This window comes from Sander vitreus, chromosome 3, assembly GCF_031162955.1.
Source record: "Sander vitreus isolate 19-12246 chromosome 3, sanVit1, whole genome shotgun sequence".
Classification (NCBI taxonomy): Eukaryota; Metazoa; Chordata; class Actinopteri; order Perciformes; family Percidae; genus Sander; species Sander vitreus.
In genome coordinates, this window is record NC_135857.1 from 9,897,957 (window position 1) to 9,920,849 (window position 22,893).

The following is a 22,893-nucleotide window of genomic DNA, read 5'->3' on the forward strand; positions in this document are numbered from 1 at the left end:
TAAGCTTTCTCAAGCCTTTCTTGAGTTTTTTCACATTGTTATTGACACTCACAATTCTCCGTAGCTCCCCTTTTTCATGTGAATGCTTGGTATCATAAACGTTAACAATAGCAATCCAAATGTTATGCTATGAGCATGTGTCGATGGGTAGCTATCTTTCCTGTCCCTGTCAATCATTGTTTATCTTCTTTTTTTATGCACAGTAGAATACACAAACAAATACATAGCAACACCTGGAGAGTGTATCTTAACCCCATGAACAAAAACATTTTTTTTTTTTTTTTTTTTTTAAATTTGTTCATGTCAAAGATAAGCAGTGGATCACAGCAACGCAAATAACTTGCACCAGCAGAGATGTGCAATCCGGCTGTCAGAGGGGTTTTGCAGTCTTCTAGTTTGGGTCATAGCAGGTATTCATCCCTCTAATCTGCCGTATGGGAATCAAGGTTGTGGCAAGCACCCTCCTCATCAGCACAGTCATTGTTCATTTCTCTGTGTGTGCTGGTTGATCTGGGGGCTTAATTTCCAGAAGTGCAGTGGTTGGCAAAGTGGGAGGACTTAAGTGGACACTTTGAACTCTAATCCTCCGCGTGAGACGCACACGAATCAAATGTGCGGCGCTTGTTCAAACGGAAAATCTCAAAAGTCAGGCAGCACAGCTCTCCTGGGGAAGAGCAGCTCCAGTTTGTTATAGCATTTCACACTCTGCCCTGATTCTGCAAAATGTGAATCATCCTCACCAAAATGCTGGATCACATATCTCCACCAACATGACAGGATTTTTGTTTCTTGATGGATTCTTTCCTTTTGCTCGACTCGAGAGCCAACGGTGGTGAATTTACTTTAATTCGTTAGGTTTTTTTTTTATATGAAACTTTCCTCATGGAGTGAGATAATTACAGTGATCAAGCAGTTGCAATCCAAAGAAATTGGATTTTTGTAATTTGTCTCTGATGAATAATGTATGTGCCACTCTCTTGACTTCTCTCCATCACTGCTCTTCATGGATCATTTATTTCTGTCTTTATTCCTCCGACAGGGAACAAAGGTTTCAATAGAGACTTTGGGAAGAAGGCCCCATCTGCTATGCCCAGTACTCCAGGGGACAGATCCAAAGTTGTGCCCATTGCCAGCCTCAACCCCTATCAGTCCAAGTGAGTATGTAACCCAGTCAGTGGGAAAAGTCATGTCAAAAGGTTGTGTAATTGCCACGTGTGGGACAGTTGCAACACATCACCGCATACATTTGTTATAAAAAAAAAATAAATAAATTAAAAACTGGTGTAAGTAAATGCAACAAAAACTTATGAAGCGCACCAGCAAAACCTTGTGAGGTGTTACATATTAAAGCTAGACATTGAAAACAAAAGAAGGTAGGCACAATACCATGAATGGCTATATCATTTAATGCAATTCTAGTCTTAACAGTCCTGCCACATCTTTTGTGAAGCTTTTGTATTGTCGAGACTGTCCAAGAAATGCTGAATCAACTCTGGCTGTTGTACATCTTTAGTTTGTTGTGCTGCATTGGATCTATTCTTTTGGAAATATGTTTTTTGCATTTATCTGTACTAGTGCAGTGGAACGTGCCTGTTCGGTACAATTCAGTTGCTTGTCCTGTGGTATTGCTGCTTGCAGCTTTCTCGAGAATCGCTTATCCAAACATCTTCACACTTAACACTGTGCTTCCTCCGGTCCTGAGCAATGCTGGAGTACACGCGTCATTTGCTATCAGCTAGCTATTTGCAACCAGTCTATTTCCCGGGGAAAAAATGTTCATTCTAAAAGTTACATCGCTGAGGCTTAACATGTTTGAGTTTGCTGCAATGCAACGTACATAAGAATGTCTACCGCCCACAAAGGGGCAGATTATTAAAAGGGTCCAAGTTGGTGAATAAATGCATGAATTAATACTGTAATAATGTATATGTAGGGTTACATTCTGGGTCCATGAGTGGCTCTCAAATGAACAATACTGACATGATTAACCTCAGACTTTTCTCTGTCCGATAGGTGGACCATCCGTGCCCGTGTAACCAACAAGAGCAGCATCCGTACATGGAGCAACTCTCGTGGTGATGGCAAACTCTTCTCCATGGAGATTGTGGATGAAAGTGTGAGTATTATTGTGGTCCCACTGTTAATTTTTTTTTTTTTTTATGCTTCGTAAATAAACTACAGAATATCATGAGTTTGAAATCCTGTGCTGTCCCTGACCTACTTTAATATATTAACCACAGTTTATATTTCATTTATTACAGGGAGAGATACGAGTGACTGGTTTCAACCAAGAGGTGGACAAGTTCTTCAGCCTTGTTGAGGTTGGCAAGGTGAGACGCTCCTCCAGATAATGATTCAGTATGTCGTAATTATCTGTCAAAAGTTATTTACTGTGCTGTAAAAGATGGATTTGGCCACACACTGTTCTATCAACAACTGCCAGTACTTTAAGAGTTAAACCACAGAGACTATGAATGAGTCCTCTGGCTGCACTGTAGCCATACAATAAGCGGCTTATGATCATCTGCCAGCCTTTGTTGATCCTCCAGACTGTCTAAAGTCGTATCTTGTTTGCACCATTCAGTCAGGTTAAACGCTCCGCATCTCTGATCTCTCTGATTAACACGTGGTTCCTCCATTTGTATGGGCCAGGTCTACTATGTCTCCAAGGGCTCCTTGAAGATCGCCAACAAGCAGTACACATCGGTGAAGAATGACTATGAGATGACTCTCAATGGAGAGTCCAGCATCATCCCCTGTGAAGACGACTGTGATGTTCCTGTGATGCAGTGTGACTTTGTTTCTATCGGTGACCTAGAGAACAGAGAAAAAGATGCCATCGTTGGTAAGGAGCACAAGTAATGATCTACATGTGCATTTCTGAACCCAACCTGTGTCATTAAATCCCCAGATCACGGTAACCTATGGGTTTGTTTCTCATGTTCCCTGACTGTATTTTGAGACAAAAATACAGAACAGCCTGCAGCCCCAACTACATACAAAGACATGGCATACTGTCTAAAATAAAACCTAAAGCCCTATACATAGCCCTGAAATTTAGCCAAGTTCAGCTCAAACCTGATGTCTTTATTAGAAAGCAAGTCTCCCGAAAGTTCAATTAATGGTTCAGGCCACAGACCTCTAAGCACAAGTTTTTGACTGTTGGCAATTATTATAGGTGCTTCTAGATATGTATAGAGTGAGATAGTGGATGGAATAAATGAGTGGAACTGACCGCTTCAAACCCTTTTAAGTTCAATGTTACAACAAAGAACGGCTGAATTAAGGACTGGCCACGTAAAATGTTAACTAAATCTAGCCTACAGTCCTTACCGGATGAAATATGTGCTGGAGGAATATAAATATTGGATCTGTTCATCCCTATTTGACTTGTTGTCTCTGTAGCCGGCTCAAAGTATTTTTTTTAATGGGCCTTAATATGGATGATTTTTCCTTTTTTAGTTGAAGCCCCTTTTAATCCTCCTAACCAGCCCCTCCTCCAAAAAAACACTGTAAAATATTGTATACAAACAGTTAGTGAGACCAATACAGTATTTGAGACTAATTTAGACTTTTGCTATTGAGAAACCTTTCGAGCTCTACTGCACACTTCCTCAAGTCTTATTTCTCAGAATCCAGCCGTGTCTTTCAGGGCAGAGCTTTAGGCTCAATTGGTTCCTATGCTGCATTTTTGTTGTGGGATGATCCGTCTAGGATCAGCTGTTTCTGTTTGAATGGTGGCCACATTTTGCCCATTTTATGAAACATTAGTTTTGATGATGTCTTTATGTATTTAGCGCCCTAAACTAACGTACAGAGAGCAGAGTTGTTTAACATCGGGTGTGCACAGGGGATTGTTAAAGTCATCACCCCTCTGTGAATGTACCATGCACCAAACTACGGGTAGCTTATGTTTGCATCTGCTTGGGTTCCGGTTTATGAGTGCCAGTGTTTTCCTTTTATGGAGGGCTTGGGCTCTATGAGGCCTAAACACATCATAATTCTTTTAAGCAATAGTGTGTTGCAAAACAGCACTGCCAACCAACAGAAGCTCAGAGCCCAGCTCCTACTGAGGTGTTCCCAAGCAGCCAATAATAAGCCATCATAAGCAGAGGATAAAGTTTGTAGCAGAAAGTAGAGCCGGATATGCTCTGAGGTTAAGGTAATTACTTCATACGAGCAGAGAGATAAAAGTGGTATTAATACTGATGACAGTAATAGCCTAATAGTAGTGCAGATTGACTTTGGGCCCTATGGCAAAGCCGATGAGAAAATGAGACCCTGCTGTCACAGGTAAAATTAAGTAATAATAAGTCTGCTTGTAATTCTTTTAATGAAGACTGCAGCTTGTACTGCTGCTTGAGTCATTTCTCTCCCGCTTACCAGTTGGCATCAAACGTTAAGTTTTGTTCCATCATGGTTAATACATTTAAAATCCTTTTACTCAGCGGGGGAGGGGGTTTATAGACGATGAGTAATGATGGTGATGCCACTCTTGCACCTTAACAAACAAATGGCATCTATCATGCTTGATTGCATTAGTCAACAAAGTATGCTTGATGAAGTACTTCGGTGGAAACGATTAAAGCCGGCCATTTCATGGATTCTCTCCTACATTATGGATGCAAGTGCCCAGTACGCAGGCCAGTGACCTCACACACCTGATTTGAAATAAATGAATTACTTATTTCCCATGAGCCAATTTGTGCCGACAGCCATGGGACCTAGAGTGACCTGTGGGCGTAAACACCACAATCAATATTTATGATATGTATATTTGGGAACAATCGGGGGAATTCGTGGTGAAAATAATGTGGTCATAGTCTCCTCAAGACTGAGCTGTATATTAATGCTATCCAGTGTTTTCCCTAGGTTTGTGGAAGACTTGGGTGCGTGGATTTGGCAGGGGGTTTAGGGGTCCTTTCTCAAGAAAAAAGGACTGCAATTTCACATTATTTAGGACCATTATTATGACCATATCTGTGTCTAAAACGTTGTAAAGCTAAAGCAGATAATAAATAAATAAATAACACTCTAAAAGCTTAAAGACAAAACTTGCTAAAAAAGTCCACTGGGGACCAACTACAATTATTAAAGCTGCTAAAAGATATTAGAAAGTTTTGATGCTCACCACTTAAGGCCGTTTTTATGGTTCTGCGGAGGCTCCACACAGAGCGTTCGCTGTAGCCTACGTAAGTGGCCTGATGTGTGTGTGTGTGTGTGTGTGTGTGTGTGTGTGTTCAGCCGGCGTGTGTGGGGAGTGTGTTAGAACGAGGGAGAAGTACCGACTAGAGTCAATGCAACGCTACCAAGCCACGGCTGAGCGATGTGCGTCGTGTCATTTTTTTGAGAGGTGCACGTTCGGCTACGGCGTAGGGTCCGGCGTAGACGCAGAGGGGTCTGCGGGAGTACGCCATCGATTCTATGCAGAAGCATAAAAAGGCCTTTAGGTGGTGCCCAAAACGGCTTGGTTGCTGCGCCTAAGCCATATCATGGTAGGGAATAGAAAAATAAATCCAGTGTCTGCTTCCAATGCACTGAATCCTGTTTTTTTTTACAGATGTGATTGGAGTGTGTAAGAGTGTGGATGAAGTGACCCGCCTCACCACCAAGTCCAACAGAGAAGTGTCCAAGAGAACGCTCAACCTGATTGACATGTCTGGGAAGCTGGTGACTGTCACGCTGTGGGGAGAAGAAGTGAGTATAGCCATTAGATGGCGAGTGAAACGTGTAATGGGGTAGATGTGTTGTGTCTGCAGCTTTTTTTAATGGCCAGTGAAAATCAATACCAATCTTGTAATGCATAGACCTGCTTATTGTAATGGTGAAGCTTTGTCCTCGGAACACTTTTCTTTTCAAAGCTAATCATCTGAGAACAACCATTTAGTATAAAAGACTTAAGCTAAACCGAAGCTAGCTTACACATTCAGCGGGTGAACACAATGACCAATGAGTACCTACAATACAAAAAGCCTGCAATAAATGTGACCTTTTGTTATTCTCATTATGTTCAGTTTTTTGGTGAGACTATGTCAGAAAGGTGTTTAATTAGAGAGGTTGTTCAACGCATTTGCCGATCACTGTTCAGCAGTTTGAGAACCGAAGGCATTAAATAATGTGCACAGTGTTTAATAGAGGCAGATGTGATTGAGATCGTTGACTGAATTCCCTGTCGCGGGGTGATGAAGGAACTGTGCTCCTGCAGTTGATTTTTACCTGTGGCTCAGAGGGACTGTGCTGAGTTTGCCACCATTTTTTCCCCCCCTTCTGACAGGAAGCATAGTGTTCCCTGTTTGTTTGACATTTACCCCTTTTCCACAGGGACTTGCTGAGGTACACAAGATGTATAGTTTATAAAGAACAATGGCAATGCCAAAAAGCAAGTGTTGGAGATATTTTCCCCTGTCTCTGAAGGCAGTACTGTTGCCCCCCCTTCTCTCTCTCTCTCTCTGTGTTAGTTTTTCTCAGTTGTTGTCCTCAGGTTATTTCAGTAAAGAGCACTGGAAATCTACGAAACTAAAAATCAAGTAGTGACATGACATTTCTTATAACAATTTGTCAGTAATTTTGGAACTGAACTAATAAGAAATGTGTTCATAGTTCCAAACTGCGAGGCTCTAGAGATAGCAATGTCTTTTGGTCACTCTGTCATCCACCACGCTGGTTCAGAATAAAATATCTTAATAACTATTGGGTGGATTAAGATTAATGGTCCCCAGATGATGAATCCTACAGATATGGGCTATCCCTAGACATTTCCTCTTGTGCAGTGAAAAAACTCTATCAGATAAACTATCAGATGGATTGCCCTGAAATCTAGTACACACATTCATGTTCCCCACTGGATAAAGTGTAATAACTTTGGTGATCCCTTAACTTTTCATCTTCCATGACCATCAGCTCAAAATCGATTTGTCAGATTATGTGGTTTATGACCAAATACCTGCAATACCAAATGGCATTCCCATCATCCTCAGCTGTAGCGCTATGCTCAGTGCTAATTAGCAAATCTTAACATGCTAAACTGAGATGGTAAACATAATACCTGCTAATCATCAGAATGTTAACATTGTCATTATGAGCCACCTCACAGCACCATTGGATTCTGTAGGTGCTTTTTCTCGTTGTATGAAGAACCAAGACGTAACTTGATATACCAAAAAACCTGAAGAAATGAAATCCAGTCAAATGCAAGTAAAAGAGTGATGAGTGTTTGTCCTTTGTCCATATCTCTTGTGTGTAGGCAGAGAAGTTTGAAGCCTCTGGACAGCCCATTGTAGCCATTAAGGGGGCGAAACTTTCAGACTTTGGAGGCCGGTCCCTCTCTGCATCCTTCAGCAGCACCCTGATGATCAACCCCGACATCCCTGAGGCATATAAGCTCCGAGGCTGGTAAGTGAGCCTGAGGTTCATAGATAATGCAGTGCAGAAAATTGCTCCTGTGTTCTAGCAATTGCATACTCATGACAAAGTGCTTTCCTAGAAGGTATGAAACATGGTACACATTTAACAGCTGCAGGCTTTTTCGTATTTATTTCCCCCACTGTTAACTGTTAAACTCTTAAAGTAGAAGAACTCGAAGGATTTAAATGGTTGCAATAGTGCATGCTCTGACTCTCATTATCAAGATTAGTTTTCCCCCATTAGCCACAATGTGGCGCGTTGCTTCAATGAAGCATTACATATAAATGGAAATCACAATAAATCTGTGGAAATGCAGGTTTTTTTACGCCCCTAATCGCCTTTCCAGAAGAAATGAAATCCAGACTAATATCTGTGTGATTATGTTGATTGCAGCATTCTTTTTGCCTTGGTGTGTGTGGTTTTGTAGTGTGTAGGCCTACATGTAGTTTCTTCATGTTTTTCATTTGAACACATAGGATTATGTGGAAATTAGCCAAGATAGGTTTTGTCTTTCTATTATCTGTGTACATGTTGTTATGCGCATTGCACTATAGTTGATTTTTAGTTTTTTAGATGGATGGATAGAAAGAAAGAAGTACTACAGCCAAATGCAGAGTTGTAGGATAGTACACAATTAAGGGATGTGACTCTATTCCTTCTGGTTGACTTTTTCTGCAATGGAATAGAGAAACATTGACGACTCGAGCTTTGATCTTTTATTTGGGCTCACATTCCTTATTTTCTAAATTATTACCTCTCCCTGGTGCACAGCAATACTAACAATAATCAGGAATGTATGTATTTTGTCAGAGGTAAAATGCAGGTTTTTTTTATTATTTTTAAACAGAGACATCACCTAGTCGGTGTGTGATGACAAAGTTCATAGGGACACTGATCTGTTCTTTTAGATCCTACTTAAACAAGCGGTGTGTGCCCCTCCTTGCTGACATGATAGCAGATGTCTGTATTTGTGAGTTGAGATCCAATCGATTCCATCCCAAGAGTTCTATTTATTTACTTCCCAATGCCAGTGCCCGCTCTGCACTGAGGAATAAAAAATGGTAAACAGTTCAAATTTATTTTGCGACTAGTCCAGTTCAGTCTCTTTTTCTGCCTTGACAAATGTAGCTGTGAGTATTTATAGGTGATCAGAAGACCTGATCTGCATAATCAGAGCAGTTAATGTGACTCTACTTTGCAGGTGAGAAAGAGGCAAATCACAAATTATGCTCAAATACGGCTCACAGTAATATCTGGATGATAGTTTAGCACCAGTGTCCGGTTTCTCTGAATACATTTTCTTATTTTATTTCGTTTTTTAAAGAGTGCCAACTGCTGCTAAGTAATTTTTTATTTTTTATTTTGTGATGGGATCATTTTCTATTTGCATTGCAGTAGAAAGTGCTCTATTATCAGTACCATTCCTGGGTCTTCTGCTTTCTTTTACCTGAACACCATTAAGGCTGTAATCACGTTTCCACATCCCTGCTGGAGCATAGACTTTTAATACTTCCTGTGCTCTCTTCTCTTTAATGAAAAAAAAGGTTGATCCCCACGTTGTCCCGTCACTTCTCACTTGGACAGCCAGAGATAATGACCCTTAAATTCTTATGTTGCTTTATCCACTGCTGAAGAGGTGTTGGCCCATGTGGGTCTTCTTTGGACAATGGGTTTCTGCATGTTCGCAGGCATCCGCTAATGAACAGTTTGAAAGTCACAGATGGACGGAGGCCAGACCTGACTCATTACTCTCGATCTATGTGAGAACCGTGGTGAAGACGAGATCGTTATGCAGCATGTCTGAGAGCTTCGTCCCAGCCAGCCTCATGCTGTGAGGAGGATGAAGACAATAGCCTCCCTAGTTGTTAATCTTTATTTTAAGGCTGCATTACAGCGACGATATCCTTTGATGACAAATAAGTTGTTAGTGTGTGCTTTCACTGGAAGACTGCCAGTTGTGTGTTTTGTTGTGCTGCTGAAGTCTGGGTCTCAGGATGGTAGCCGTCCACAAATTGTTCTGTAAGCCAAGATGTGAATTATGGAAAACCGAACAAGGGAGCAATTCAATTTAAACTCTGAATGAATCTCTTGATGATTATTTTTTAATTTCACAAGAACCCAAATCTTTTTTTGCCCTCAACCGAACAAACATATGCCTTCACTGTACAGCCAAGGCTGCTGAAACATCGTTTTACTCATGCAGAGGCGTCTTAATTTAATTGTGTTTTGGCGCAGACCTTTGGGACTTCCTCAAATGAATAGTCTATCCTTGGTGGGCTATTGACTCAAACTCATGAAGAGAATTAATGGTGGCGCTCAGCACTATTCAATGTGCTTATAAATAAGATTTCTGCACTATGCACTAATTATCTTGATCTTGGGTTGGTCTGGGATCTTAGTGTGTTGTAAGTGTGCATGTGCTGCTGTATGCCCTAACCCTCTTTTTATTTATTGACACAGGTTGCCAACTTGACATGAAACCTACACTTAGTTCGTCTTTGTGAAAATGATCAGCGTAAAAAATTTAACTTCACATTTTCATCCATCGAGCTGTGAAGATGCAGTTGTCCATTAGGTGGCAACAGCACATTTAGAGATGGTCATGCTGCCTTTTCCCATACCGTCCCTTTTTTGTTAACTACACTTTGTCATGTTTATTCTCAATGCTTGATGCTGTCAACCTCAGCCATTCACCACAGACTCTTTTTAGTCACCCAAGTCCAAGCTGACATTTTCTCCGTCTTCCTTATGACTCCAGTATTCCACATGTACAGGCCACAGCATATAGATGTGACAGTAATTATGTCAGCCCAGAAGCAAACAAGCTTTCACACAGCAGTCTAGTGTGCATGATGCCTTAGTATTTAATTGACTGTTATTTTGGATTCTGGACTGATTAAAAAAATAAATAAAACATAGTGGCGGAATTACTAGCTGATTAACTGGTGTTGAGTTATTAGCTGAATTGAATTAGTAACTGACTTACTGAATGTTTCAAACAAAGTGTCTGACAAAGTGAGTAATTCTTCTCTTGTGTGGCACCTTTCAGTCACTGCTGTCAACCCAGATGCTTAACTGGATCTGCAGGGTGGAATACAGAGCTGTCATTTAATTAGCACTAAGTTATTATGTTAATGTTTTGTTTGTCAATACAGCAAAAATGCCCAATTATTTTCCAGTTGCAGATTCTCAGTGAGGATTTGGCATGTATGATAGTAAGCTACAGTGGGGCAAAAAAGTATTTAGTCAGCCACCAATTGTGCAAGTTCTCCCTTTAAAAAGATGAGAGAGGCCTGTAATTTTCATCTTAGCTACACTTCAAATATGAGAGACAAAATGAGAAAAAAAAATCCAGAAAATTACATTGTAGGATTTTTAATGAATTTATTTGCAAATTCCTCGGGAAAATAAGTATTTGGTCACCTACAAACAAGCAAGATTTCTGGCTCTCACAGACCTGTAACTTCTTCTTTAAGAGGCTGCTCTGTCCTCCACTCGTTACCTGTATTAATGGCACCTGTTTGAACTTGTTATCAGTATAAAACACACCTGTCCACAACCTCAAACAGTCACACTCCAAACTCCACTATGGCCAAGACCAAAGAGCTGTCAAAGGACACCAGAAACAAAATTGTAGACCTGCACCAGGCTGGGAAGACTGAATCTGCAATATGTAAGCAGCTTGGTGTGAAGAAATCAACTGTGAGAGCAATTATAAGAAAATGGAAGACATACAAGACCACTAATAATCTCCCTCGATCCGGGGCTCCACGCAAGATCTCACCCCGTGGGGTCAAAATTATCACAAGAACGGTGAGCAAAAATCCCAGAACCACACGGGGGGACCTAGTGAATGACCTGTAGAGAGCTGGGACCAAAGTAACAAAGGCTACCATCAGTAGCACACTACGCTGCCAGGGACTCAAATCCTGCAGTGCCAGACGTGTCCCCCTGCTTAAGCCAGTACATGTCCAGGCCTGTCTGGAGTTTGCTAGAGAGCATTTGGATGATCCAGAAGAGGATTGGGAGAATATCATATGGTCAGATGAAACCAAAATAGAACTTTTTGGTAAAAACTCAACTCGTCGTGTTTGGAGGGGAAAGAATGCTGACTTGCATCCAAAGAACACCATACCTACTGTGAAGCATGGGGGTGGAAACATCATGCTTTGGGGCTGTTTTTCTGCAAAGGGACCAGGACGACTGATCCGTGTAAAGAAAAGAATGAATGGGGCCATTTTGAGTGAAAACCTCCTTCCATCAGCAAGGGCATTGAAGATGAAACGTGGCTGGGTCTTTCAGCATGACAGTGATCCCAAACACACCGCCCGGGCAACGAAGTAGTGGCTTCGTAAGAAGCATTTCAGGGTCCTGGAGTGGCCTAGCCAGTCTCCAGACCTCAACCCCATAGAACATCTTTGGAGGGAGTTGAAAGTCCGTGTTGCCCGGCGACAGCCCCAAAACATCACTGCTCTAGAGGAGATGGAGGAATGGGCCAAAATACCAGCAACAGTGTGTGAAAACCTTGTGAAGACTTACAGAAAACGTTTGACCTCTGTCATTGCCAACAAAGGGTATATAACAAAGTATTGAGATGAACTTTTGTTATTGACCAAATACTTATTTTCCACCATAATTTGCAAATAAGTTCATAAAAAATCCTACAGTGTGATTTTTCTGGATTTTTTTTTTCTCATTTAGTCTCTTAGTTGAAGTGAACCTATGATGAAAATTACAGGCCTCCCTCATCTTTTTAAGTGGGAGAACTTGCACAATTGGTGGCTGACTAAATACTTTTTTGCCCCACTGTATATGTCTTGGGGTTTTAGACTTAGCACTTTGAATACTTTAGGTTAGTTACAGCCCTGTTTAGAGATGAAAAAAGTTTAGACGGATTCAGCTTTGGGGAGACGCAAACCAGACTTCACACTGCGGTGGCCAATCATGTAACCGGCAATCAGACTTGGCAGTCCGTTTTGAGGCGTTGTGAGAGTCCTTTATGGTAAACAGTAAACATCTTGGCCTCTATCGCCGCCACAAGAAAGTAAAAAAAAACTGAGGGTAAAAAACAAAACGCAAGCATTTTACTGCCCAGGGGTTTGTGTATCAGCTGACTTGTTCATGCAACAAGCTCCAGGCCAAAGCACAGTTTCTCCCTCTTGGAAATGTTGAGATCTATAAACGATCTGATGGAAAACAATAATTGTTAAATAGTCTACTTGTGCCATGTTGGGGGTTAAAAATCACAACGGAACGTCACACAAACGGGTCGCACAACCCTGCAGTGAATTGCTGGACAGACTGATCTAGTCTAGATGAAGCCTTACAAAGATGTGAACTGTAACCCTGTCTTAAAGAGATTCATAACTTGTCCAATATGATATATTTTATTCATACAGGTATGCTGAGGTCAAATAACAGGTTAGCAGGATGTTCAGACTTACTGCACTAAATCCTGTTTAGCAAGAAAAATACCGTAGCATAGCAATAACTTTCCGGTTTGTTTTTCCATGATATACAGACTCGGTAGAGCTCTGTATAGGACAAACTCATTAAAATGCAACTATTGTGACACAGTGGTGAGTCTACTGATGCATGCAGAACTGTCCTAGGGTGTAGGAATGACGTAACCATTAGATTGCTGTATTCTCACAATTATATTCTACAGTGTTCTTACACAAATGGTGTTATAATTGCAGCCTGTGTGATCTATCCATTATAAGGGAAAAGAAACCTTTTGCTTTCATTCTTTCAAAATGAGAATAAAGGAAAATGTATGTTCATCCATGTTTACATTTGATGAAACGACTTCTGTGGCGTTATTTAAGTTACTGGTAGCTCACTCTTTGACCGCATGTCACTCACTTCAGATGAAGTGGCTCCCGCCATGTAACACACAACATGGAGTAATTGTGTTTGTGGTTTATTTTCATTAGAGCCGAGAACACTGCTTACTGAGACTTTCCCATCATCCCCTCATGCCTCTTGCTCTGACACATCTCTGCTCCTGGCCTGTACTTGTTCATTGACACACTGACATTTGACATGTCTATGTCATGCACATGCATGTCTGCCAACCTCCAGTCTTCTATCTCGGTGTTCCTGCAGATAGTTTGTCTCACTGAAGCCACGTTCCTCTAAGCTGGGATCTGCCTGCTTACAGTTGACTGTTGCACATTTTCTGCCAGGTCTAATTTGTCCTCTTTTTGTCTCCTTAATCACGATCGCTGTCAGCCGTGCCATTTCTGGCATTTTCCTGTGCTTCTCGCCGTGTCTATGATTAACAGCAGCAGCTCCAAACCTGGATGCTGTCATGGGGGTTTCTCGTTGAGTGTCTTACAGTCCTTTTGGGTACCTGTCAAATCAGATGTCCAGCTCAGCCATGTAACACTGTGAAGCCTTTCTAGTCTGCGGTCTTATCCTTTTTTTTTTTTTTTTTAAAGTGCAATACGTTTTTATTATCTCAGCTATGTTGTCACTGCATTGTTCTTCTCTGTAAAACATGTCTTTGGAGAGTGTTGAGCCATAACAGGAAATTGTATCTCCATTTTTTTTGTCTTGATTTGATTTATCAGAATCAAGGTTATAATCGTTAACTAAAACGAACGAAATAACAAACTAGGTGGGAAAAAACATTGTCGTCAACTGAAATAAAAATAAAAACGAGGCATTACAAAAAAAACGACAAACTAAAACTGTAATGTCTGTTTGCAAAACTAACTAAAATAAAACTATCGAGTAAATGTCCTTAGTTTTCGTATTTGTTGATGTCTTCCATAGAGCAAATAACGGTATATCTTTCCAACCATGACATTTCCCGTAGACATCTCCTTATTCTCAATAGTTTCCGACTGGGAACCCAGAAATCCCGACATCCCACGTCAAATTGAACACAACACAGTCCGTGCCCCTCGCCTGGCATCATAGCGGTACCGAAAGTTGGAAGAAAGCGGCACCTATTTGATTATGACTGTGTCAGATAAAAGCAAGTGCCTTGCAGTGGAAGGTGGTAGAAGATGTGGACAATTTATTACAGGGAAAAATCCCACGAATTTGAGAGTACATTTGAGAAGCGCACACAAGCTAGGAGGCTAACCTAGCTTACCTTTACAAGGTAAAGGAGAACGCAAAGCCCCCTTTCCCCGAAACAGAAGCCAACCTCGGTAACGTTACGGGCATGGATGTATGGATACAGGGCCAGGCAGCAGGACAGACAACAGCAGGACAGAACACTACAGGAGGGCTTTCACCAGCGACCTGATAGCTGCTGGTTAGTACATACGCAGTAACACCAAAAACGGGAGGACGTGCGGGTTAATGTGGATTGATACTGGGATGTCTACACAACTGTGTGAGTCGACTGACTAAAAAAAAGTTCTCCACTTTACTCGAACCAAAGTTCAAAGCACCTGTTCATGTCTGTCTTCTTTAGTCTTTTGGCTATTTAGGTTTTTTTCCTGGAACACATCACTTACACATTTTGCACTTAATGCTGCGTCTTGTGTAGACTGTTGACATATTTATGACCATATGTAGGCTACATTTTATGTACTGGTGTTATTGTTCAATACATTGTGAATACATATTTCTAAAATTGTATGATGTTTTTGTTGAGTTATTATTACACAATACTTTTTCTGACCTTCTTGAATCCCCTGACAAATAACCCATATTACAAAAAAAGACTCAAACTAAAGCTAAGCATTTTCAAAAAATTAAATCTAAACTAGCAAACCCGCTTTAAAAACTAATTAAAACTAAACTGAATTTGAAAACAAAAAGTCAAAACGAAATAAAAATAAAAACCTAATGAAAAATGCAAAACTATAATAACCTTGGTCAGAATATCTTTTTTTCAAATTCCTAACTGGGTGCAGGCACAATTAAGGCAGAGCAGTGCAGGTACACTAGTGAGCATTCTGGTGCCAACAAAGATTTGCTCACATTTGTCAAATGTGAGAAATTGGCAGCCTGTGCGTTGCTCTGGCCACGGTCTGAACGGTTAATGGGGAAATTTTCAATTAGTCATGCCTCCAGGAGCAAGGCATGCCCTCACTGTATTTACAACCCAACCTCCCCATTGTGCGCCACTCTGCCTTGTGGCCAACAGATTAGTAAGCTCTATTGATCCCTCTGACCATTTTAAACTGTTATTTCCCCCCCCCCCCAAACTGCATTTTACCTCCACCCATCTTTCTTCTCCTTCTACCCTTCTATCGCTCTTCTTCCTATTGTCTTCCCTGAATTACCGAGAACATTGGGCGAAAATGGGTTCCTGATGTCACCGTAACAGCCCTGACCCTGGCCAGCTCATCTGTCCCTCTGCTGTTGATTCATTTCACAAAGCTCTCAGAAATGGATGCTCTGCCTGGGACAATATTTTTTTTTCTTTTTTAAGCTAACTGTTAAATGCACAGCATGTCATGTGAACAGCAGAGTATTGTCTCCTGCTCTGGTTTGGATGTATAGAAAAAAAAAACAGAACTGCAGTCCAAAAGTAGGCCTCAGCAAGTGGGAGAAAATATTTTATTCTAGGTAAATGTGGTACTGTACTGTATGATTTTATTTACTAAACTATATATAATCTAGCATTTAAGATGTGTTTTGTTTTAAGTGAAAAGGCCAAATATTCAGCTCAAATGTGAATATTTTCTGATCATCTTAGTCCTCTGTTATTTGTCTGTCAGATAAAATAAACAATAACAATATGCTGGCTTGGGCTTGGCAAAAATGGGGTTAGGGAGCAATGTGATTTCTTGATTTATTATCTTTTTACTATTTTCCAACCTTTTACGGACCAAACTATCAATCAAGGAAATAATGAACAGATTAATGTGAGAAGAATATAATCATTAGTTGCAGTCCTACAGCTATACTTGGTTGACTGTGACTAAGTATTTGTTCTTTTTCACATAGGTATGACAAGGAGGGTCATGCCATGGATGGACAGTCTCTGACAGAGGTGAAAGGCAGCGGGGGAGGACTAACCAACTGGAAGACTCTGTCTGATGTTAAGACGGAGCACCTGGGACATGGAGACAAGGTATACACGTGCTCAGCTTTGCCTTGATGCACTCAAACATTCAAGATATGGTAACCCCAGACATATTGTTATTCAAGGATGATCCTATGAAGATATACAAGGACAAACTGCAAGACTGGCATTGAATTCCAAACAGATATGAAAGTGCTCGCAGTCAAGCTGCATTTATTATCGAAAAACCCACGGTACACAATGCGTGTCTCTATAGTCTGGCTACAATGTAACCTTGTCACTAGTTGCTCTGCTTTGCAACACTACTTTTAGCTGAGAGCCAACGTGATGAATCTTCATAATCATTGACTCATATAATCACTGCTCCACCGGATATGTGTGCTTAAAAAATCGCACCCTGATCTTCTGCTCATTAATCACCCTGTATTGTGGGTGTCCTCTCACAGTGTTGGGTGTATGTTCATGGTGAAAGTCGCATTTATCTCTAGTATTGATTACTAAGATTGCATATGCTCTATTATTTGCCCTCTGTAATGAAATTACTGCCCTCAGAGGTAAAGTAATGTGTTCTTTAAATTCCCCATTTTTTTATTTATACTGTGCAGGGAAATTGTACTCACAGAAGTGTATAAACTGTCTCGAGCAGATAATGTGACCTGTGCGGAGATCTTAACTTGTGTAATTTAACATGCTCTGCGCATTAGAAATCCTCACCGTATGATGAGTAGGGCTGTAATCTCCCAGTCGACTAGTCGATTTATTGGTCGATACGTTCTGGCTCGACCAAAATTCTGATTGGTCGATTTTTTGGCGTGTTAATTTCTTTCTTTCTTTCTTTCTTTCTTTCTTCTTTTTTTTTTTTTTTTTTTTTTTTTTTTTTTGCCGTGTTAATTTCATCAGGTGGAAAGCACTAATTGCTAACGGGGGTGTTTTCAGAACACCCCCCTTGTTTTCACTTTTTGGATCAGCCCAACCCACTGGAGACAGAATGAAGAAAGTACTAGAAGTGAGCGTTTAATTTATTGTCAGTCCTCCTCTACCATGTCAAAGACATCGGCAGTGTGGCAGCATTTTACAAAAATAGATAATGGAAAAAAAGTTGAATGCAAAGTTTGCAAGCAACAGCTTGCATATCACAGCTCAACTACAAACATGGCATATCACCTAAAAACGGTAAGCTAACTTGTCTGCGTTAGGTTGCCCCGTCTGTTTTGATTAGGCTATATGAGCATATCAGAATTGGCATATTCTAATGTTTTAGTCTAATAATCGTCTTATAACTGCAGGCGCACCCGCCTGCAACTACGGTAGCATCCCCCAGGGTTAGCCACGAAGCTGAGCTCCTATGTTCAGCCTCGCTCTGTGCAAGGACATGCACAGAGCTGCTGAAATTATGGTGTCTGTCAGTTATTATAACATATGACAAAAACAATTGTCTTATTGTATAGTATTATGTTGCATATTCCTCAACAGTTCTTGTGCTGATATCACTAGTTGACATAGTACTATTTTTGGAAATCATAGGCTATGATATTGCGCAGGTGCATGTGATGCAACGCTGACAGACAGACTTGAGTGTGTCATTTCAGTGCAAAATAATTAGGTTAAAAAACAATTTAATATACTGCAAATAGCCTACTAGTTTTTTATGTTTATTTATAATTCATTTAGACAGACAAGGCTATTTGGAAGCTCAAAAATGATGTGAGGGCCCATATTTCCTTAGAAAATAAAGAGAAATGCAAAAATACATGGATTAAACCAAAGTTGCAGTTATCTGTAAGTCTCAATTAAGTGAAAAATATGTTGTGGTGAATGAGTAGTTTCAGGATTTTTTGTTTTTGTGCAGTGGTGAAAACTGTGCTCGTCTGCTGCCAGAGGCTGTGAGGGACCCTGTCTTACTTGTGGTGCCCTCATAATTCTTTCTGATATGGCCACAACTGCAGGATTCTCAGTCACAGACTCAGTAACATGTCTTACTGCTACTCATTTAGCCTCTTTTGGTGTAGCCACTTCAGCTATTCTATCATCTGGAGGCCTACAATGCAGCTTGAGCAGCTCCATTCAGTTTTTTTTTTTCTTCTCTTAAATTTCAAACCCCAAATCCTGACTGTTACCATTAGCCTTCTGTCAGGTGAAGGGCTTCTCGTGGCATTGGCTCCCTGCTGTTCAGGAGGAAAGGTTTGACCTTAGGCTATGGCGGCTCTTGCTTCTCCTCAGCATGGCGTGTGATAAGGCCCGGTACTGACAAAGGAGTTGAGCCAAGGCCACTCTCAACCCCTCTGAGACATCCTGTACACAGGGGCATGGATGTCAGCCCCCTCTTACCAAAGCCTGTTGCAATTATTTGTGCCTGTCACAAAGACTTTGTGTCACAATCTCAAGTTTCCACGTTGCTCCTGTGCCCTCGCTGACAGTAAGTGGTCACCCTCCTCTCGTTGGCTTGACACTGCATCTGTAAAGGCCTCTGACAGTGGCTAGAAACAAGTTCTTCTGTCATCTTCCCAATGTGGTCAGTCGCACACTAATTGAAGAGGTTTTAACTTCATTAATTGCACATCTTTTGAAAAAAGTAGAGGTTGATGTCTGAATTGTTTTTGGTAAATCAAATCAGTAATTAAAAAAGCAGCTAGTGGCTCCTGGTGTGGGCACAGGATGAGTGTCTCTTGTTTTGTTGCTGTCATTCACTACATTTAAGGGCTTTTTATTTATAAAAAATCAATAGACTTGTTTTGGAAGTTAATGGGGGTTGAATGCCTTTCGTGTACTAACGCAATGCTAGGGTTAGTAGGAGGGGGGTGTTAGGGTGCAACAGCTATATTGTACATTAGGGCCTGCCATTAATGAGAAAACTCTTCCAGAGGAGGAGAGGTAATGTGACTCATCTGCAAACTTTCCCCCCTACATTCAAGCACATCCAGAGCGGCTTCTTGTATTAATCTATTTTTATCTAATGTGAAATTCATGTCACTTGGTTGGGTGTTTTCCATTCCGACTAGGAATGTTTCCTGAAGGCTGTTTATGTGCAGCCGGTTTCAAAAGTTTGCCTGTTCCCCCACAAGCGCAGCAGCTCGCTCACTAGGTTGCATTTGTGTCAGAGCCATTCGAATTCTGGTTGGGAGTGTAACTTCTGCATCTGCTACACAAATGCTGCTTTCTGACTGTTTGCATACACCATTATATGTTACTTAAAATGTCATCTTAATGTTAATGCCATGCTGTTTTATTCCTGGTTTTCAACAGTCAACATATTTAACATACAAAGCACAAAGGTCGTGAGAGAGAGAGAAGACATTGAGCAAGCAGCACATTCCAGTAACATTATTCTACACTGAACCTTTTGTTTATATGCTTCTTTGTTTGTTTATATTCCCTTTTAGGCCGACTATTACACCTGCATAGCTACCATAGTGTACCTGCGCAAGGAAAACTGCCTTTACCAGGCCTGTCCCAGCCAAGAATGCAACAAGAAAGTGGTAGACCAACATAATGGCATGTTCCGCTGTGAAAAGTGTGACAAAGAGTTCCCCAACTTCAAGTACCGCCTCATCCTTTCAGTAAGTGACTCAGCGGTGGCTTCCCTAAAACTTTTCCAGCTGTGCCACACATGCACTCACATACAAGCATATACAGTCATGTGAAAAAATTAGGACACCCATGCTGAAGTTGACTAAAATGAGGAATACAAAAATCATCTTTTGCAAATTAATCTTAATGCCTTAATTAAAAAAAAAAAAAAAAAGAGGAAAAATCCAATCTTTAAGGACACCAATTTTGCATGGCATGGGGTACTTTCCATAAGATCATCTCTCAATGCAAATCAAACCAGCTATTAGGCTAACTGAAATAAAACAATGCCAATCTCTAGGTATGGTGAAGGGGATGTGATGATGTGGGGCTATTTTAATTCCAAAGACCAAGGAACTTTATCAGGATGCATAGGAGTAACTGGCCTTTAAACATAAAAATCTGCCTGCCTCTGTGGGAATTTAACATAGGGGTGTACTTACTTACGTCCCCTGTATTTTAAGAAAGAACATTTATTTATTTACGATACATTATTCATTCACAAAGAAAATTGGTGTCCTTAAAGGTTGGATTTTTCCTAATGTTTTTAATTAAGGCATTAAGATCAATTTCCTAAAGATGATTTTTTTTTTTTTATTCCTCTTTTTAGTCAACTTTAGCATGGGTGTCCTAATTTTTTCACATGACTGTATTCTAATGCACATATCTTAAATGCTCTGTTCTTCCTGCTTTGTCTTGAGCAGATGTCTCTGCTGAGGCCATGCGGATCATCCCTCCAGTCCTTCTCATTGCCTCATCTTTCTGTTCTCCTAAGTTACTGTCCTTATTCTGTCTCCGGAGACTCAAGCCCCTTTCTCCCCTTATGGCCCACCCCCTCTGGTTCAACATTGCCCCAATCTGCTTGTTGCAGTTAAATTTTGAGACATTTAAAGCCAACTCTGTCATTTCTGTGACACAGCGTAACAAGGAATACGTTTAGATTTTACACTTGTGTTTAAATCAGAGCTATGTTTGGTTAATTGCTGCAGCTTTCCATACTGTGCTTGTAGTCAATTTACAGAAAGTGCAGCGAGGAATGCAAATACAGGCTTTTTTTTCTCTGCTTGTTCGCAAACAAACAGTATTTGGAAAGAACAAATGACGGCATTTAAATACAAAAACTCTCTTCGTCAGCAACAGAGCAATTGCAGCCAGGCATCTGAAATAAGCGGCTTTTGTTTTGTACCACTCACCAGTCAACATATTGTTATTCTTCGCAAGCTGTAGCATAAGCTGTGAATTTGCTTCCACTGTATGCATCACAAGAGCACTGTGACTATGCTTGTTTTGCCAGGCTTGCTAGCAGGATACAGGCTAATATAAAGATGTAATGATTTCTTAGCAGTAACGTGTGTTAAGTTAACAGACCATATTTAAGCATACAGCAAATACTCCCAACAAACAAAGATAATTTAAACACAAGTACATTGATCTATATTGGTGTATATGCGTGTAACCTTTCTTGCTATTCACGCTTGCCTTTTGTTTTCTGTATAATCTGACAGGCCAACATTGCAGATTACGCGGACAACCAATGGGTGACTTGCTTCCAGGAGAGTGCAGAGGCCATCCTGGGCCAGAATGCAGCTTACCTTGGGCAGCTCAAGGACTCGGTGAGGCTCCCCTTCCTGAATATAATACTCCAATTGGATTCTGTCATTGGTTTTGGGGGAAGGAGGGTCTCCATTGATGTGTTGATATGTGTCCTGTGTTGTGTTTACAATGTTGTTCTGTGTATGTGTTTTAGACATCGTGCTGCACACTAAATTTCCTTTTCTAAGGATAAATAAAGTGAAATTTGAACTTGAAACTTGATAATACTGACTTCAGGAAATGGCGAGGGCACAAGCCAAACCTCAGTCTTTAGTTTTTATTGCCAAACATGCACACTAACATACACTCCTGCAAAGACAAATTTACGTTAACAACACCTACTGTGCTTTGTTTCTTCCAGGCATAATTACTTAGAAAATAACAGTTGTTGTTTTTCAGTTATCAGACACTTCACTTTATTTGCACTTAAAACTTTGATGAAACTAACGTTTGATCAAAACAATATGTACCTCTTGAAATTGAGCCAATTAAATGTTTCTCACTCACAGAACGAAGCTGCCTTTGACGAGGTCTTCCAACAAGCCAACTTCAACACTTTTGTCTTCCGTAGCAGAGTGAAGCTAGAAACGTATAACGTAAGTAAAGCAGGAATGGTAATTGGTGTGATAAAATGCCTGTGGGTTTGTTGCCGTCGTATAATGCTTTGTAGACGGACCGTATTGCTGTACAAAAATAGAAAATGTGCTTTTTATTCAGCCTCAATCCCCTTACCACGATCATTCCTATGCAAACTGAAAATGCATAGCAGGTAAACGGGTTCTTTATGTTTTAGTTGTTTGTGTTTTCCTCCTTGATAGTTTCCCCATTCATTAACAAAACTACCCTGCTTTCATTTTGACTGACAGAACCGTCTCTAAAACAAAGCGTGTCTTGCGTGTTTGTCCTAGAATGTTGCTCATTTTCTGTGGCTTTGTGAAGGGTGCACACACAGATTAGTCGCGGTCACTGTTGCCTGTAGGCCACACAGACAGAGGTTTGTTTTGAGGCAAGCACATGAAAGAATTGATTGGGCTGGGACTCTGAGCAGGAAGTTTGGAGCTGAGCCAGAGGCTGCATCCGCCTTCAACACACAGAAGAGGCCACTGTCTGTCACATTCAGCTCAGCATCTTAACTGCCAGTGGCACTGCTGCAAGCATGTATTGGCTGCTGCCTCCAGACCCCACACTCCGTCAACAGAGACACCTGCAACCCTGCTTTTGGTTTATTCTCACTTTCTCAATGCTACAAGCCAGCCATTGTGTCGTGCTCTCACATGTTGTCATATGTGCAATGTTGTTTTTGTTTGGTGTTGGACAAAGCAGGTCCTTAACAG

The 22,893-nt window shown here is 40.8% G+C and overlaps 1 protein-coding gene across 2 annotated transcripts in view; it reads left to right on the forward strand.

Annotated features, from left to right (window-relative positions):
- rpa1 (replication protein A1) overlaps positions 1-22,893 on the forward strand; it is a 31,323-nt gene that overhangs the window by 3,439 nt on the left and 4,991 nt on the right. For both annotated transcript variants that reach the window (XM_078245918.1, XM_078245919.1), the window contains 10 exons: positions 1,040-1,154; positions 2,014-2,116; positions 2,262-2,330; positions 2,653-2,845; positions 5,561-5,697; positions 7,244-7,392; positions 16,321-16,447; positions 19,780-19,956; positions 21,472-21,579; positions 22,069-22,155. In XM_078245918.1, the coding sequence (XP_078102044.1) occupies positions 1,040-1,154; positions 2,014-2,116; positions 2,262-2,330; positions 2,653-2,845; positions 5,561-5,697; positions 7,244-7,392; positions 16,321-16,447; positions 19,780-19,956; positions 21,472-21,579; positions 22,069-22,155 (1,265 nt within the window). The remainder of the gene's footprint in view (positions 1-1,039; positions 1,155-2,013; positions 2,117-2,261; positions 2,331-2,652; positions 2,846-5,560; positions 5,698-7,243; positions 7,393-16,320; positions 16,448-19,779; positions 19,957-21,471; positions 21,580-22,068; positions 22,156-22,893) is intronic.